Source organism: Miniopterus schreibersii (genome assembly GCF_964146895.1).
Source record: "Miniopterus schreibersii genome assembly, chromosome: 2".
In the NCBI taxonomy this organism is placed as follows: Eukaryota; Metazoa; Chordata; class Mammalia; order Chiroptera; family Miniopteridae; genus Miniopterus; species Miniopterus schreibersii.
Window position 1 is genome coordinate 95,938,159 of NC_138102.1, and position 19,150 is coordinate 95,957,308.

Consider the following 19,150-nt stretch of genomic DNA (forward strand, 5'->3'; position numbering starts at 1 on the left):
CTTTGTGGTGCTAGGACTGTTCTGAATCTTGATTGTGCAGTGGTGACACAAGTCTACACACGTGACAGCATTACACAGAGCTAAACACACATACAAATGCACGTGTGCACAACTGGTAAACTGAGTGGGGTCTTGGGCGGTGCCTATGTCCACTCCTGGTTGTGACATTGTAATTACTTAAGATGTCATGATTGGGGGAGACTGGGTGAAGGACACACAAGACCACTCTAGTATTTTTGCAATTTTCTGTAAATCTACATTTCAAAGTAAAAACTTTAAAAATAACTTTTCTCTGGGAAAGGATTTGTATACTTCCCCATCTTATTTGACTTGCTTTGGCTAACAACACATGAAGGAAGTAACATGTGCCACTTCTAGTTAGAACCTCATTTTCCCTCTGACACTATGACCAGCAGTATTCTAGACAAGCTGCTTGGGCTGTCTAGGCCCCCAAGTGGACCGCAGCTGCAGCTGGCCTGCACTGGACATCAGGGGGAGTGAGAAGTAAACCTCTGAGGTTGAAAATCAGAGACTAGGATTGCTTTTACTGTAGCAAAACGGTTTGTCTTGGAGAGCCGCATGGTAGCTGGTGCTCCGCGAATGCTGGGCTGCTCGTGCTTGTTTCTCAGAACTCAGTTGTCACACTTTCAGGTAATTTGAAATTTACTTAAAAGATCACTCTGTATTTTTGAGACATTTATATTTTTATCAGTGTATCAGCACCTGAGATGTTAAGTATTCAGTAAATTTTTTTAAATGTTTTTTATTGATTTGAAAGGGAGAGGGGGAGAGAGATTGAAACATCAGTGACGAGAGAAAATCATTGATTAGCCACCTCCTGCACACCCTTACTGGGGATTGAGCCAGCAACCCAGGCATGTATCCGGACCAGGAATCACACCTCCTAGTTTATGGGTCGGTGCTCAACCACTGAGCCACACCCCCTGAGCTAAATGTTTGTCCTTTTAAAAAATAATCCTTACCATATTATTTCCTTAAGAAGCACTTTGCTAAAAATTACCTAAGGAGGTAAAACATATTATACCAAGTCATGCATAGAAATGTAAAGAACAATTTAGGAATTGTGGGCAGGTAGCAGCCTAAAAATAAAAGAATTTTAGTTGGTCTGTAAATCTAGCATTTAAGATGAAAGAAACCTTATTTCTCCAAAGGGGTAGAGGAGGGAATGGGCAAAGCTTAACTCATATAAAAATGTATTTTGTCTAATGTGTTTGGCTACCTGCTGTGTGCAGGCAGACACTGTGCCAGGTGCGTCACAATGGTGTTCAACCCTCATGATACCTGTGATGTGGATGGCACCACCTCATTTTATAGGTGCGCAAACTAGCTCCTATTCATGGGCAGCACATGAGGTGAGCAGAGGCCTGAGATGCCCGGGGCACTGACAGCCAATGCAGTTTCCACTTTCAGCTGAGTGTGGAGTTGGTGTGGTTCACAGTTGGTTCCAGGAGCTCAGCACCTTGAACAGGGCAAGTGCTCAATAAATGGTTAAGTGGATGAATGTGCCATTCAGAGAAAAAGCACAAAGAAAGGTTGCCTTTATAGATCTTAGAATGGAAAGCCAGTTTCTTCCACTGGGAATGTGCTACCTTTTAACAAACTAAAACAATAATACAATGAATAAAATAGTGACATTTCCACCAGAAAGAAAGTTTGTTCTTATCTACTCTAGTTTACACTATTTATATCTGAGGAATGGCTAGAAGATGATGCACAACAGTGGTGATGACTGAAACTACCCAAATCACTGGTTTGAAAGACAATTTCCTTTTTAATTATGGATTTTTAAAAAAATTTACTGATGGATTTTTAGAGAGAAAGGATGGGGAGAGAAACATTGATTTATTGTTCCACTTATTTATGCATTCATTGGTGGTGTCTTGTATGTGCCTTGACTGGGGATCAAACCCACAACCTTGGCGTATTAGGACAACACTCTAACTGAGGTACCCCATGGCAATGGATTTTTGTTTTTCTGAACTGGCAACAAAAAGTTGCTCTGAACTTTCTGTTTCTGGACAACACACTCGAATACCACTACTGGGGCTACTTTAAAAAAAAAAAAATCCCAAACTATCCACAGCTACTTGGAAAATACAGATTCTGTTCAGCAGTTTGTTTTCATGCACAACTCTGTCAACAGTAAAGTTGAAAGTCCTCTCAGTGATCCTTGCGTCCAGATCAAACGAAGGCTGATGGTGACTCAGGCAGCCAAAGCTGTTTATTTCTATGGCAGCTGAAGCTTGGGAGTGAATCACATGAAGGGCACTTCTTGGTTTGGCTGGGGTGGCACAGAAGAGCAGAGAGATTGACTTTACATGGCTACTTGATCGAAGACCAAATCATTTCTTAAACTTCCACCATAAAGTTAAGATAAAGTCTAAAACTCAATTGAGCCCATGAGAGAGAAATACACATAAGCAATATACTTTCACCAACAACCATTTTAATGACTTAAAAAGAACTCACTTTTATGAATCGTTGTGTTCAGGGACAGACTTCCAGCCTAAAGAAAGGATTCAGTTCACATTGCAACATGTAGAAAAAGAGGCTTGATACTGCTTCCTGGAAATGGGAAGTTAGCTCACTTTCCCCTCATGTGGCTAGTTCCGGAAGCCCTTAAAACAGCCTAGAGTTAGGTTCTTTTTGAGAGTTGGCAAAGATGCCACATTTCACCTGCTGCTGTTATCTCACCACCTCTTACCCACAAATTGGCCCCACTGACTTTGAAAAGTGAAAAAAAAAAATTTTTAATTCAGTATACCTGCAGCCATCCATATACTAGTAAACCTAAGTTTAGGATTTCTGGGATGGCTCTGGGGTTACCTGAGCCTACTACACTTCCCTTTTATCTCTGTAGCAGCCCCTGGGGACTGTCACCAGATGGTGGGCATGTCAGGTTCAACCCTGTCCCCATTGCTGGCACAACCAGATTGACAGGGTTGAACCTGGCTTTAGAGACTCAGGCCACAGTGCCTGCTTAAAAGAGTTTATCTGAGGATTCCAACTCTGCTAAAATCTAGCAGAGGAAGTGAAAATAAGATTTATAAAGTGTATATATGCAAGTAAAAATTTAATTGTTCAAAATCGTTAATATAAAAATAGTTCCTGCCCCTATTGAAAACAATTAGGTATATATTCTTATAAAAAGATGTTTTAAAAAGCGTCTACCACCCACCTACGTGCAGAGGCTAAGGGGCTTTGATGACTTGTCCTGTTCCAGCGGCTGGTCTCTCTACACTAGGGCCGACTGTACACTGACTTACGCCTAGAAGCCGGGGCCACCGGAGAGGTTCCCCTGTGGGTGGCCCCGTGGGCAAGACCTGCTGAGTCACTGTCCTGCTCCGGGACGTAGAGGCCTGCGCAGCTCCCTGTCCCGCTCCTGGTGGGCCGGGTCACGGTTCCGCTCTTTTCCATCGCGGTCTGCTCCGGGGGCAGCTGGTGTGTCGTGGTCCAGCGCAGGGACACAGGTACAGCCCACAGGCACTGCCACGTACTCCTCAGCGTAGACCGAGCGGCCCCCGGCGCATCCAGGGGTGCGGCGCAGCACTACCGTGGGCAGCAACACGGGCGCACTGCGAAGGCTCAGGTCCTCCTCCCCGCGCGGCCCGGTCAGGCAGCCGCGGCACAGGCAGTAAGCCTCCGGCAGGAGCCGAGGGTAGCGAGTGGGGTCGTAGGACAGCCTGTGGGGAGAGGCGGGATCACTGCAAGCTTGGCCAGTGAGGGAGGGGGCAGCGCGTGAGGGGTCAGTGTACACCGCGGCAGAGTCCCCTGGCTCGGAGGGTTCGGGCGATGCGCGACGGGTCTGTGCAAGCTCCGGTGGTGCGTGCCCGAGAGTGTGCGGGAATCAGTGAGCTCAGGTACTGCGCGTGGGGTCAGAGGGCCCAACGGGCGTCAGTGCAGCCTCAGGTGGAGGGGGCACCATCTGTAGAGTGGGTGGCCTAAGGTGTGCTAGGAAGTGTTGAGGTTATTGCTTACATGGAGCAAGAAGGTTGACCGGACACTTTACCCCAGGTAGCGTCTATGCGAGACCCGGATCTACAGATGGCAAAGACAGAGTTTACAGCTGGCCGCAGGCCATTCCCTAAAACGCTTTCAGACTCTGCACTAGTGCCCCTAGAAAATAACACCTCTATACTGTGTACATGCACCGACAGGTGACCACATAGCTACTGGAGTGTAATCAGACATCCTCCCTGTGCCAGGATCCCAACTCCAGCTGTGATGGGCCACCCGGGAGCAGAACCGCCTTTGCTCCAGCCCACCAGGCTCTGCAGTCTCAGAAAACGGCCACACTGCCAGGGCCCAGGACAGGCAACTCTGCATGGGGCTAGCTGGCCTGGGCGTCAGACCATGCAGACACCGATCACCTGGCCGCTGAAACAGCCGTGAGCAAAGGCAGCTTTGAGACGCTTGTCCAGAAGGCCACAAGGTGAGCCCTGTGTCCATCTGTCAGGGTCCATGTGCCCTCCTCTGTGAAGGAGCTGAAGTCACACCAGGGTACAGCAGACCTGGTCAGTCTGGGACATTCGAAAAGTGCATGGAGGTTTCAATTTTCATCCTTACCAGGCCTCCCTACTTTCAGGTCAGATGCCAAGAACCAAGTGTCAAACACCTACAAACAGCCTACTGCCACACTGTGAAGGGTCTGGCGCTTGCTGGGCCCTATGGCTCCCTGGGGGGAACAAGAGAAACTCCAGGCCCCTCTCTACCTTCTACCACTCCCTCCCCAAAGCAAGGAAGTCATTCATGGGGAACTAGGACTCCTCCCTAATGTCCCTTTTCAGAGGGTAGGATTGTCCCCATTTCTCACAGGATCGCCATGACTCCAAATTCTCATTTCCATTAACCTGCCCATTTAAAACTTGTATAATCATCTCATGAATGTTCTTCTTTCTTCTGGAGCTGAGTGCTAGGGACCCTAAAATCTCAGAATCACATATTTGATTTCTCCAACCTCTCAAGCAACACACACACATTTGCAGACCTGCCTGGTGCCAGTCCAGGAAGGCCCCCAAAGTGCTGCCCAATGGGAGCCTGGAAAAAATGATAGGTGCGTAAAGGTTTCTGAACCCTAGAACTTGAGGTATGTATGGTTTCTCCTCCATTCCTTTTATTGAGCGCTCCTGGCAGCAGTGAGGCTGCAGCACAGCAGGTGCCCCAAGAAGCGCCTGGCCAAGGCTACCCTGACCCCTGTGGCTTGCATAAGTCATAGGTCCTTCAAGTGACTGGCTCTGTGGACTAGTCTTCACTGCTGATTAAAATGCATCAACCAGGTTGAGAGGTTTCCAGTTAAGAAGTATGTTGGGACTGTCTAGTAAAAGTGGGCAAGGGGGACAGAAGTAGCAGGGAATGGGAGAGGTGGAGCACGTGAGGGACAGCTGAAGCTCTTACGGAATGAGTGAAGTGGATGCTGCTGCTGGGCAAGTGATGGGGTCAGGGAGGGAGTGACAGGATTCAAGGATGTTCTTTGTGGGGGAGACCATGCCATTGAGGCAAGTGTTAACTCTGAGTGGCCTGAAGAGGGTGGATGGCCCTGGACGGGTAAGGAGGGTATGTGAGTCCTTCTGCTTGGGCCGAACATCTTCAGACACTGATGGCCAGGATGGCTAGGCAGAGAAGAGTCTAGAAATGGTATCTTCATGCAAAGACAAATTTACTCAATGCCAACTATGTGCCATTTACACAGTGGAAAGAGCTAAGATAGTTTTGCCTTAAGGGAGGCACTGTGTGGGCATCCACGTCCCAGAGGTGGGTAATACCTGGTTCATGCAGGAGGAGAAGACTTGAGGGAGGGCAGGTGCTGGCAGGATGCCCTGAAGAGGATGGGTGACAGTTCAACTGGAGGACCACACCCGACCTGGCCACTAGAGCATTCTAAAGCCTCTAAAGCCAAGAGGCCACATTTTCTGTTTGCGTCATCAGGGATTCCAAAGCTCCCATTCAGGGTGACCAGAAGGATGAGGGTAACAATGGGGGAGCAAAGAGGCCTCAGGCACAGGCAACCCTGCTGGTGGTGTACACACAGGTATGGTCCCCTAACTTCCTCACTACGGGGAGTGAACGCTAATAAATCTGTTATGTGCAAACAAGAGGGTGCAGTGGGGGCTGCCTGCAAAATGCAAGTGTCTCTGCCACCAAGACCCTTACATTTACAGAGTCCCCTCCTTCACATTCCAACATGCACTCAAATGGTTGAAATTAGACTTTAAGCTTCTCATCACTGCTGTTCCATCCAGGCTTTTGTAGCACAGTGAACTCTATCCTTTTGAGGACTGAAAAAGCTGTCCACTCCTACCTTTCCCACCTTCCCACCTCCTCTGCAATGCCTCATTCCTACCCAACTGGGGTTCTGAGGCACAGGCTCCCTCAGGCCCCCTCTTGTTGGCGGTTCACATCAAGTCCTCTGCTTTGCCTTCAGAGGCCTGCACATGGTCCTTCCTGGTACCTTCCCCACACCTCTTCACCGTCTTCCCTTCCGTTCAGCCTACCTCAGTCACCCCACAGCGGGATGTGCGCTGCATGGGCTGCAGCTAAGCTCTGCTCAGGGTGCCCCTTCCCCAAACCAGTATCAACTCAGTGAAGACCCACAATATTTAAGGTCCAATTCAAGTCAATATTGAATTTAATCTGCTTTTTCCCCATGTTCTCAAAAACACTTTGGGCCTCAGACAGAGAGATGGTGAGCTGATGATGGTATTTCGTCCTTCATACCTGGAGGTTAATATAAGACCCTAACTAAACATTCGAAGGGAATTCCTAAAATCTTCAATCACTTTCAACATTTATTCCACAAACATCCATGTTGCCAATGACATTTTGGGCAGTGTGGTGTCTACGAAACATATCCACTACCCAGGGACTCATCTGAGGGATAAATGCACAAAGGAACACTTAGACAGTTGACCCTGCGTGGCAGCCAGGGGAGGCTTCCTGGCAAATGTGGCTCCTGGGTACATCTGTCCAGAGGAAGAAAGGAAAAAGGGCAGGTAGGGTAGAGGCCAAAGCTGAGAGTCAAGGGCCCACATCAGAGTTAGGGCTGCAGCACATAAAGAAGACAAGATGGGGCTGGGGTGACTGTGGAGGCTGGACCAGCAAGGGTCTTGTTCATAGCAAAAAACTTGGATTTAACCCTGAAGGTGATGGGCAGAGTGTTAGAGAGTGAAGTGACCTGATCAGACAGAATGTTAGTGGATCCTTATGATGACGGGATGGAAGATGATCTGGAGCCAAGAGAGGTGTTGGTAGAAGGTAAAGATTTTCAAATTATTAGCATATAGAGGGTGGTTCAATGAAATTGTTGAGGGAAGTGTGTGGAGACATACCAAGTAAAAGGTGGGAAAAACAACTTTTTAAGGGAGAAGTCTAAGTGTAGAGACTGACAAAGGGAGCAGTGGCCTCCCTGGAGCCAAGAAGAGAAGAGGCTAGTCCAAAACCCAACTGGAATCTGATTTAGCCAATTTACTGTTAACATAGGTATGGAGAACACATTCAAAAGTACTATGAGGACAGGACCAACAACATACAGAATGTAGGAAACTCAGCAGGCATTTCATTCCAAAAGGAACAAAAGAGGGAGGGGGACCTGCATATTAAAGAGTGTTGGGAAACCATCAACAAAATGAAAAGGCAGCCTATTGAATGGGAGACATATTTATAAATTATACATCTGATAAGTGACTGATATCCAAAATTTATAAAGAACTTACACAACTCAATAGCCCAAAACCAAAACAATGCAATTTAAAAAATGGGCAGAGGAACTAAATAGATATTTTTCCAAAGAGAACACACAGATGGTCAACAGATACATGCGATGTTCAACGTCACTAATTATCAGAGAAAAGCAAATCAAAGCCACAGAGATATCACCTCACATCTGTCAGAATGGCTGTAATAAAAAAGTCAATAAACAACAGGTGTTGGTGAGGATGTGGAGAAAAGGGAACCCTTGTGCACTGTTGGTGGAATTGTAAAATGGTGCAGCCGCAATGGAAAACAGTATGGAGTTTCCTAAAAAAATTTTAAATGGAACTACCAGATGACCCAGCAACCCTACTTCTGGGTATATATCCAAAGGAATCAAAAACACTAATTTGAAGGATATGTGCACCCCTACGTTGATTGCAACATTATTTACAATAGCCAACATATGGATGCAACCCAAGTGCCCATCAATAGATGAATGGATTAAGAAGATGTGATACATGTATGCAATGGAATATTACTCGGTCATAAAAAAAAGAAAGAAATCTTGCCATTTGCAACAACATGGGTGTACTTAGAGGTTATTATGCTAAGTGAAATAAACTAGTCGAGGAAAGATAAATATTATATGATCTCACTTATATGTGGAATCTAAAAAGAAAAAAAACCTGAGCTCAGAGATACAGAGGACAGATTAGTGGTTGCCAGAGGGAGGGGTTTGGGGGTGGCTGAAATGAGAAGGGGGTCAAAAGGTACAAACTTCCAATTATAAAATAAATAAGTCCTGGGATGTAATGTACCACATGGTGACTAAAGTTAACAATATTGTATTGTATATTTGAAAGTTGCTAAGAGTAAATCTCCCAAGAAAAAAATTTTGTAACTATGTGAGGTGATGGATGTTAACTAGACTTACTGTGATGACCATTTCTCAATATATACATATATCAAGTCATTATATTATTCACCTGAAACTAATATAATGTTGTATATCAACTATATTTCAATAAAAAAGAAAAAAGAGAGCCTTGAGCAGTGACAACTACCAGGACACCACTGGCCTGGTTACACCTGCTGTGCAGTTATGAATTGAGACCCCTTTATGCCCAAGTGTCTCTGGATGAGAAAGTATATGGTCACTTAAAAACCGTATCAAACCCAAACTGAGGGACACCCCACAAAATAACTGACCAGTACTCTTCAAAGTGTCACAGTCATGGATGATAAAGAACTGAGGAACTGTCACAGACTGAAGGCAGCTGAAGAGTTCTGAGCACCAGAAGCAACATGTGAGCCTAGGCTAGAGCTGGAGCTAGAGCAGAAAAGGGGCCTTACTGGGACACTCTGAAGAAGGGCCACAGAGTAGGTTACAGCCCTGTGCCAGGGTCCATTTCCTGATCTTGAAAATGTTGCTTAGTTATGATGCCGACCTGTGGGCAATCTGGTTAAGTGGTACGGGAAATTTCTTGTACTAAATTCACTTTTTTTTCATTAGTTTGAAATTATTTCAAAATGACTTAAATAATAAAGCAGAAAAAATAGAAGAAAAACATTTCATTATGAGACACTCAAGGGACTCTGAACCTATTTAAAGATATTAAGAAGTGTTAACTTTCAGGTGTGATAATAGTATTGTGTGGTTTTGTTTAACAAAGAGTACATCTTTTAGAAATACATACCAAATACATGAACGTGTGTACAGATACATACACACAGTGCTAGATGCTAGTTACAAAGTGCCCCCTGAATTTGTCACAAAGTGGGCAGTAGTGGACATTAACTCAGCAGACTTGTCAGGCTCCTGAAGTGGGCACTGGAAGAAGGTGTGGCTTCTTCACGAATGCACAGCCAATGGTCAGGACAAACCAGTGCCAAGTGCACCATAGACTGCTGTGAACACAGGTGGGATGGCCCAAGGCTTTGCCCAAGGAGGTCTGAGGGGAGGCTGGAGGCCAAGGAGGGCTGACCTTGGTAAAGAAGGGGTGAGGGAAGGCTCAGCCAAGGAGCCAGGAAAGCAGAGGACCATGGCGGGGAGGGGGAAACTGCCAGTGGTCACTGTAGCTGTAGTGACGTTTGCCTGTGTGCGTACGTGGTTGGGTGGCAATTTGATGAGAACTGTGAGAGTGGACAGGGTATTGAGGACCTGGATTTTACCTTGCACATATGGGAGGCCACAGAAAGGTTGTAAGCAGTAGAGACATGATCATTCTGATGGTATAGACTCCATTACAGGACAAAATGAGAAGGGGGGTAGGAAGGTCAGGTATGGCTTCTTCAGACTCAGTTTCCTTGTCTGAAATACAGGTTTGACCTCAGGCAGCAAAGACGACCCAACCTGAACAAGTAGGATCACCCTGTGTACCACATGCGCAGGCACCAATCCACGTCACCTGTTACTTTTATCAGTAGAACCACAGTGTCTTGGATGCTGCCACGGTCAGAAGGCTCATATGACTAAAAATATACACCTCAACTCCATCAGTCGGTAGCCAGGGAGTGAAATTTCCACCATCACAGTAACATATCTGGGCTAAGACACTGTGACAGAAAGACACCGCCTGCACCTCTGTCGGAATGGGGGACATAACAAAAAGGCGTAAGATTCGATGGTTTTCCAATTGTGGTTTTATGACCAAGAGGTTCTCTTAGAACAGAAGTGTGCCCCCCAGGGCGGGGATATGATGCATACATCACACTTGAAACCCTGTGGCTGTGGGTACCAATGCCACTGGAGACCCCAGAAAACAGACAGACACATTCTATAGGGGTGGCGAAGAGAACAGGAAAGGTCTAGAAGCCTCAGGACAGCCAGGGGACGGACATGGCACTAAAGCCCATCACCCCAACCTCTGGCCTTGAGATTCTGGGAAAACTGTCAGCTAAAGTGCTCTGTGTATAAAGAAAGCTGCCATGAAAATGAAACATGAAGACACTCCAACAGGGACCCTGTTTCTGACCAAACATGGCCATGGGACAGAGGAGACACCTGCGTGACTATCGCCTCCTTATGAGCAATAATTCTTTTGTCTTCACATTTTCTGAGTGCTGCTCCACAGAAGCTTGGCATAGACACACACTTGAAACACATTAAGTTTTCCCCTCTGACAGGATCCAGAAGTGTCCCTGGGGCTACAGGTGGCACTTGGATGGAGGGACATCTGGCATGCTTTATTCAAGAACAAAGGACTGCCCTTCTGGCATGAGTGGAGGTGATCAAAACTGAGCTGGAGGAGGAATGTGAGTGACAGCAGAAACAGAAAAAGAACACTGCCCTCAGGGACCCTGAACTTGGTAGGAAACAATTCGGAATGGTTCAGGGAGCACTGCCATTCGGAAGTAATAGGGCACCCAGCAGACCCAGTGGCAGCTGCTGTGTGCCCCAGCTGAGGCCCAATATCAAGAGCTAGGGATTTACTACCACAGATTCACAGACCTGGCTCAACCTCCCGTTTCCCCAAACATAACATTATTTTAATTTCCAAGCAGCAAAGACTAAGTCTGGTGGTTGTTTACCGCGATCCAAGACCCAAACCCAGGAACAAAGGGTCTGGGAAATGCCTTCTCCAGCTCAGACTGGAAACCCACAAGTACTGAACCGGGTAAGTGGAAACAAAACCGCCTCGGTAGTCGTGGTTCTTAAGTGAGTTCAACCCAACAGACTGTCGTAAAAGGGCAGATGGAGTCAAAAAGAGTCCAGATCCTTTAATTTTGGTAAATTTAGTTACTGACCAATGGCACTGGGCAAATCACTGCCCCTGCTGGTTCTCTGCAAAGTGAAGGGGATGACTGATGACCAGGCTACTCCCCCAGCTTCCTGAGGGCAGGACTGATGGTTTGACTTTTTAATTAATGTCTTCTGCTTAGAAAAGACACCTGCAATCCACTAAGCCTCCAAGATACTGGAAAATCCCCAGATTAATCTAGAAAGTCAGTGCAACTCTAACCCAAGTCCTAGTAGATGTCTCTTAGAACCTGGAAAAGCTGATCCTAAACTTTGTATAGAGAGAAAAAGGCAAGAAGCTTCCAGACCATCGTGAAGAAGGGTAGAGGGTCTCACTTACCAGATACCAAGACATCATAAAATTACATCTGGACCCCTGGAAGGCAAAGGGAGAAGCAACCTCCCTTCCAACAGCTAAGATTCCTCTGAAAAATGCCTGTCTTTGCCTGGGGTGTGGGCAATGAAAAATCCCAGACAAGAATTCCAAAACGTGGTTTTCAGACGCCCTGCATCAGAGCCATGTGCAGCTCAGTGACAAACTCACATTCTCACATTCACTGCCCCCCCGGCTCAGGAGCCCCCATTCAAAGGAGTTGCCCAAACAGCTGTCTGCTCACGAACTGGGGACCACCGACAGTCACACAGTCAGCAATGAAACTGGGCAGTTTCTACACAAGGCACCTAACCCCGTACATACCAACTCAGCTCATAGTAAACAGTGGGGTAACTGCATTTTCCCAAATATGCCTGAATTGCACGATCCTACCAACCCCAGACCCCATATGCTGAGGAGTCACTGCCAACCCAACAAGCACTTGGCATTTTAGAGGAGATGGCGTGGAGGTCTCAGTTGTCCTTCACTGAGGAACACAAGTGGGCTTTTAAACTAGTGGTCTATCCCCAACCCCAGAGATTCAAAGTCATGCTCTGGGTGGGCCTGGGTGTTGGCATTGTTTAAAGCCCCCAGAGATCATTCCAGCACACAGCCCGGTAGGTTGTTTGATCCCCAGGTTTGAGAGAGAATCACTGGGGCAGGGGTTTGTGTTAACCCTCCAGTCCCCCTTTTCCCCTTGGAAGTGGCCCTGCAGCCGGGGCGTCGAGAGGCTTGCTGGCCAGGGAGTAACTGGGGACATGAAAACCAGAACACTTCTCCTGTGCCGGGCAGTGGTGCCCAGCATGCTGGCAACTCCCCCCTCTCCACACACTGAGCCCAAGTCACAGATCTCAGCACATGCTGCCAGGAGCTCTGGAAAATGCTCTCATAGCCCCACAAGAAAACATCAGTTGTGCATTTCTCATGAAAAAGGACATGGAAAAAAAATCTGCCCCAAGAGCGGGGAGCCTAGCCAGGCACAGACGCCTGCAGCCAGGTCGCAGCAGGCTCCACCTGGCCCTCTTCGAGCCAAGGACAGTTAGGTGTCAGTTCTACCCCTGGGTGGGGACTGAGGTAGACTCTGCTGTGATCCTGAGCTTGGCATCAAGGTCAGCCCTGAAGATGAGCCAAGAGGCAAGTCCTTCTGCTGAGTGGCTCTGGCCTGTCAGCAGGGGAAAGGGCCCAGCTTGCCTGCCCTCCCCCTGTACTGGGAGGAAACTGAGGTACCAACAGGGGAGGGGCATGTCCAGAGTCTTCCATCAATCATACTGCCCTGAGCAATCTCTCTGCAATTAGCCAGATGCCTGGCCAGTGTTAAAACCAAAAGTAGGAAACCTGTAGATACCATGTAAAATCTGCCCACCTGGGAGGTCAGGGACCAGGGGAGACATAGACTATGGCTTGTAAAAGCATTTGGAAGGTAACTCAGAAAAATGCTTTACAGAAGGGAGGAGAGAAGAGCAATGAGAACAGAGCCAGAATTTCTCCTGGGGTTGTGTTCCTTTGTCATGGCAGATGCCACCCATTCATGAAGCTGGGACAGTCTCTTCAAATGAAGAGCAACTCAGGCCCACACCCTGTCTGGGGAGCTTTGATGTGTCCGTCCCTGGGGCAAAGAGAAGAGCCAGTTGTGTCACACTTGGTTATCAGGAAGAGTTCATATCACACACAAGTCTAGACTCTTCAGTAAGTTCCAGAAGAGCTTTGGGGAGATGGCTTTGTCTTTGTCCTTGTTAAGGTAGTGAGCTACGTACTCCTTGCCCTCCTCCAAGTCTTCGTGTGTCATTTCTGGGAGAAAGACATCACAGGGGTGCGTCTACCTGGTGCTGGCCCCTGTAGGTTACAGCCTTGTGGGTGCAGCCACCCTCCTGGGTTCTTAGAAACCTTTGTTCTTAGGGCTTGGAGACAAATGGGAAAGTGTACACAGGGGAGGGTGCATTTGGAAGAGAGGTAAATGGGAATATTAAAAAAGACCATCACCCAGTCGGGTGTGGCTCAGTGGTTGAGCATCGACCTAGGATCTAGATCTGGGTTTGATTCCCGGTCAGGGCACATGCCTGTGTTGTGGACTGCAGCTGATCAATGACTCTCTCATCATTGATGTTTCTATCTCTCTCCCTCTCCTTTCCTCTGAAATCAATAAAGATATATTTAAAAAAAAAAAAAAAAGACCATCACCATAGTGGTCACAACTTTTTCTAACATTGTACTCCCAACTTCTCCAACTTTCTCTAATTAATATTATAGTCCTTTTCCAACTTAAAAACGGTAAGATGAAGAAAGGCGTCAGGGTCTGTATTCTGGGCACTCAGCTCCCCTCAGTCACTATTAGATGGGTAGGTGTAACTGTCCCACATGGTAAACTGAAATAGTGATGCATCCAGGGATACCAGATGTTTGAGTTAGAGGAGGGTGACGCAAAAATATCCTTTTATTTCAACCTGTCCTGATGAAAACCTTTCTCAGGTGCAGCATTGCTAACTATCTCATGATGGACTTAGCAGACCGTGAAGGTCATCCCAGTGAGTGGGCATCGCTGACCTGGCCAAGGTGGGGACCTCGCCCAACCCATATGAGCTCCCCAAAGTCACCTGGGCCCGAAGTTCTGGGAACAGAGGAGAGTGGTGGCAAGTTGGATTCTCCAAGGGGTGGCATCAACTTTACTGATGTTTACTAATGGTCCACCCAGCACCTGGGCTGTCCTAACTGCCCTTGGGTGGCCCCTGCCAAAACACCCCTTGCCTCTGCACACTCCCTGGAGGCCTGTTGCCTCTATTTTTAAATCACTCGACTTTGTTCCTATCCTCCCTCCTGGTCCTGTTTCTTTCCTTTTATTCCTTTGCTATTATTGCTCTCTATGGAGTGTTTACTGCAAAATAAATTTGGGTGTAGTCTCTTACATTCCCTGCAGGAAAAGGGTTATGTAGGAAAGTAACAAAGCCTGAGAATAAATGGTTGTGCACTATCCATCTCCTAGAGTAAAGCTATCTTTAGACTACTACCCAGAATTGAAAAAATATAAACAATGAAAACTATTTAGAGTACTGGGAGGTGTTTATCTTTGGGGTTTCAACATAAATGAGTGATGTGTACCTTTAAACCTTCATAAACCTCACTGTTCTTACAATATATTTATGACTGTCACTTTGGCTTTAAAAAAACTTATTGAGCAACCATATTGATTCTATTTTTGTTTTTAGAGCTCAAGAGAAACAAACATGATACCACAAAGTAAATGAGAAAATATATTTATATTCTAGAGGTTGAATGTAGATTTTCTAGTAACAGTGGTTCAGCAGCATGGCCTATTCTCTGATAGAATCACTGAGTCCATTTACTATCTGTCCCTGGCCCAATTCCTTATGCTCTCCAAGCTAAGTTCCTCATCCATGGTCAGCCCAGCTTTGGGATCCCAAGGGGCTCTGAGAAATCTATCGAGTTGCCTGCAGAACCTGTGCTGTCAGCCCTACATCCCCTAAGAGCAAATGTGCCCGTCACTCCTGTGCTCTCGGGAAATCAAGGGCTGTTGTTCATTTCTTTAGTATCTGCTCTGTCCTCATGGCTGCTGAACTTCCCTTTCTAGTTTCAATTTTAAAATTAAGATGTTTTAAAATAAGGAATGCACGCATGAGGCAGGAAATGCAGATGATACAAGAGTTAAAGTCTCATATCCTGTAAGTCTCCTTCCCACCCGTCCCCTCTTGAGAGGCACTGTGATAACCAGGTTCCAAAGATGCCCCAAAGTGTGTGTGCGCGTACGGTTTAAAATAGCACTTAACATATGTCTATGTTATGTAACTGCTTCTCTCTTAACTGTCACCGGCAGAGGGCTGCCCACACCGTGCGCCTTGCTTGCCTCCCTTATGCTGATGATGGACTTCTCCACTGAGGCACTTTTAGACCTGCCCCCGTCCTCTCTAGAGCTGCTTTTAGAGCACTTACCAAACTAGTTGCCTATTGGTGGATATTTAGATGGCTCTAATCACTTGCTATTACCACAGGGAACACCATTTGTAACATGGACAAGTGCAGAATTCCAAGTGGAACTGCTGGGTTGAAGAGCGTGTGATTTTAAAATTTTGTAGTTAATACCCAACTGCCCTCCATAAACTTTGCATCAGTGAACACCCCTCTACTGTACAAGAATGCCTTTTCCTACAGCCTTGCCAACAGATCCTGATGGGTGCCAAACAACAAAAAAAGGGTTCTCGGCGCAGTTTAAATATGCATTTCACTCATTGTGCCTGAAGTCCAGCATTTCTTCATGTTTCCAGTGCCTCAGTCATTTGCCATCCTTCCTGGGGACTGTCCACAGCCCTGCTCATTGTTTCACGAGGTCTTCCTCTCACGAGCTCTTTAGGGAAGGAACCCTTTGTGACAGGGGTTACAAGTATTTCTCCGTTAGCCCTTGTATTTTTCTGTTTTAAAAAAATTTGCCAAGAATAAATGACGCATAATTATGTAACTGAATTGATAAATCTTGTCTTTTATGACTTTGGGTTTACAAAGCAGGCCTTCTCTCCTTCAAGATTATAAATATAACTGAATGTGTTTTTATCTGCTTTTGTGGTTTTATTTGTTACATTAGAATTTATTTTCATATAGGACTGAGATCCAATTGTACTTTTTTCCAGAGGGCTACTCAGCTGTCCCAACATCACTTATTGAACCATCTCTCCCATAAAGATACGGCAAGTCACCTTATATTCCAAATTTCTATTTTAAAGCCTGTCTTATCAACCTAGAGTGGTCCTTTCTGTACCTTTCAGAATTTCTGACTTGGAGTCCATTTCCCCACCCATCTTTATTAAGCACGCTGTCTTTTGCCTTAAATACTCTTTAGAATCCAAGCTTCAGGCCATACAGGGAGCACACTCTCCCAATGAAACTGGCCCACAGTAACATCACTTAGGAGCCAATCCTGTCCTCCCACACCCCTCCTGGAGGAAGTGGGAAGAAATGATCAGAGGGCTGGGTCCTTTAGCATCCAGCAATCAGCAGTCCTGGCCACGAAGGTCCCTAAAAAACTTCAGAGTGCAAGCCCTCAGGCTTCCATTTGCTCACTGGAAAGGGGAGGGGGGTAATTTCATCAGTGTTGCTAAATAATATGAAAAAACAACACTGATGATGCTGTTGGCCACCAGACACAGCTCCTGGCAAAGGCTCCCAGGGTAGTCAGGGTAGCCCAGACCAGAATCTCTCAACACTGTGTACTGTTCCTATCCGTAACCTCCCTTAGTAGTCCCCTGCTCCTAGAGGCTCTGGGATGAGTCCTGGGGAGGCACAAGTGTCAGTTCCCAGGGAACGCAGCAAGGGTAGCTCAGCTTAACTCACTGTGCAAAATTCTAGGGCTGACAAGTCCCGATTTGCACTCCAGCCCTGATCTCTGAGACCACACCTTCTGCCCACTGGTCATTAAACCTGTGCACCTCCCAGGCATGTGAGAATGGGTCCAGTACTAAATTTCCTTCCAAAAACCCTGCTGCTCATTCTGTTTCCCCATTTTGTTTAAATACCATCAAGTACCCAAGCCAGAAACATATGTCAGTTATAACTGTGTTTTTATGTTTCTGTGGTTTTATTTTTCACATTAGAATTTATTTTCATGTATGGCTGAGATCCAATTGTACTGGGAGACATGCCCAACAAGAGGTTTTGACAAACCACTGCTACTGCTGTGTGTTACTCTTCCCCCTGTTGGCCCTCAGGCCCTCAGCCTACTTTGGGAGGCACCTGTGGGCCTAGAGAGGTCAGCATTGGTTAAAGAAAAATGCAAAGGGAACAGCTTCTGGCCTGAGAAGCCAAGCTACTGCTCAGAGAGATTTTTCCAAGCGTTTTTAAGGCTATTTAGTGACACCACGAGAGCTATGATGTCACCAGGCATAGGTTAGTGGCATCATTGCTCCATTATAATGTATGGAACCATCGTCCTATATGTATATATACACGTTCCCACCCAGACATCACGTGGCGCCTAGCTGTACAGGGCAGATTTCCTTCAAGGGAGGTAATAGGCCTTTGTGGGACTGAATTGGTCCCAACCCAGTCGCACCACCTGTCCGGGGCCACCTACCCATTTCGCTTTCCCCTCTGTATGTGCCCCATCCCCCCTGCCTGTCCCCATACCCCACCCCCCCATCTCCCCCGTCCACCCCACCCCACCCCACCCCACCCCACCCCACCCGCCCGACCTCCCACCCCAGCTGCCCTCCCCCCACCCCCCGCCCGTGCCTGTCCTCCCTGCCCGACTCCCAGATCTCTCCAGTCCTCGCCCCCACCCCGCCGCCCCCTCAGCCCCCCAGCTCACCTGTAGGCCCAGGGCGACACGCTGCGCAGCGGGGTGGGCGGCCGGAAGCGGCGGTCGGGCCGGCCCCCCGGGCAGCTGGCGTTGCGCGCCTGCTCGCGCGGGCCCGGCTGCAGCGTGTGCTGGAAGGCGCCGAGCACGCCGGCCGCCAGCCGCCCGTACAGCTGCTCCAGGAGCTCCTCGGGCCGGTCCGCGCAGCCCCGCGCCGGCCGCCGGCTGCTCCTCGGGGCACCCGCCCGGCCCGGCGGCAGCGTCAGCGCCAGCAGCACGCCGGCCGCCAGCGTCCAGACCTGCGGGACAGGCCGCTCAGCCGCGTCCGCGCCAGAGGATGGGCGCCGAGCACACCGGCCCCCGCGCGCCCCGCGTCCCCGCCCCGCGCCCCGCGCGCCCCGCTTCGCCCCCGCCCCCGCCCCGAGCGCCCCGCGCCGGACCCGGAGCCCGACCCGGAGCCCGCAGCTGGGGCACGTGCGGCGTGCGCGTGTGCGTGTGCCGGCCAGGCTGCTGTGCCGCGGGCTGCGAGTGCCTGTGAGCCGGCCGTCCCCGCGCCATCACCACCTCTCTCCCGCCGCCCGCCCTCGCGCGCGGCCCGTATCCCGGCGGCGCCTCCTCGGTGTCCGGCGCGCGGGGTCCCAGGGACGAACCGGGCACGAGAAGCCAGCGGCTGGTAGCGCGTACTCACCAGTGACCCCATGTCCCCGGAGACGCCGTCGGGACCGTCACGCCGAGCCGGGGGCCGCAAGCCACGGGACTGGGCCGGGGCTCGAGGAGGGGCCGTGGCCGGAGATGGCGCCGCCCCCGCCGCCGTGGAGAGTGTGCCGGCTCAGAGGGGCCACGTTTGCCAAGTCAGGGGGACCGAGCGGGCTCGGGGCGGAAAGAGGTCTCTAGTGAGCAAAGCTCCCCAAGAACGCCCCAGGCTACCTGGGAAAAGCGAACTCAGCAGCCTGGAAGGATTCTCTTCTGCAGGACGACTTCCTTCTCTTAGACTCCACCGTTCAAAGAAATACATTACAGATTTTTCAATTTC

The 19,150-nt window shown here is 48.5% G+C and overlaps 1 protein-coding gene across 1 annotated transcript; it reads right to left on the bottom strand.

Annotated features, from left to right (window-relative positions):
- Positions 1 to 2,447: 2,447 nt before the first annotated feature.
- IL17D (interleukin 17D) lies at positions 2,448 to 18,938 on the bottom strand. The gene is made up of 3 exons (XM_081130354.1): positions 18,806 to 18,938; positions 18,130 to 18,416; positions 2,448 to 3,704 (listed from the first exon to the last, which is right to left on the bottom strand). Exons 1-3 carry the CDS (start codon positions 18,815 to 18,817, stop codon positions 3,353 to 3,355), a joined length of 651 nt encoding a protein of 216 aa, XP_080986480.1. The 5' UTR covers positions 18,818 to 18,938; the 3' UTR covers positions 2,448 to 3,352.
- Between the last annotated feature and the right edge of the window lie 212 nt (positions 18,939 to 19,150).

What these genes read in the sequence shown, in the direction of transcription:
- IL17D (XM_081130354.1), bottom strand. An exon ending in GTGTCGCCCTGGGCCTACAG is followed by an intron (nt 3,705 to 18,129) that starts GTGAGCTGGGGG and finishes CTCTCCCCACAG; the next exon opens with GCTGTCCTACGACCCCACTC.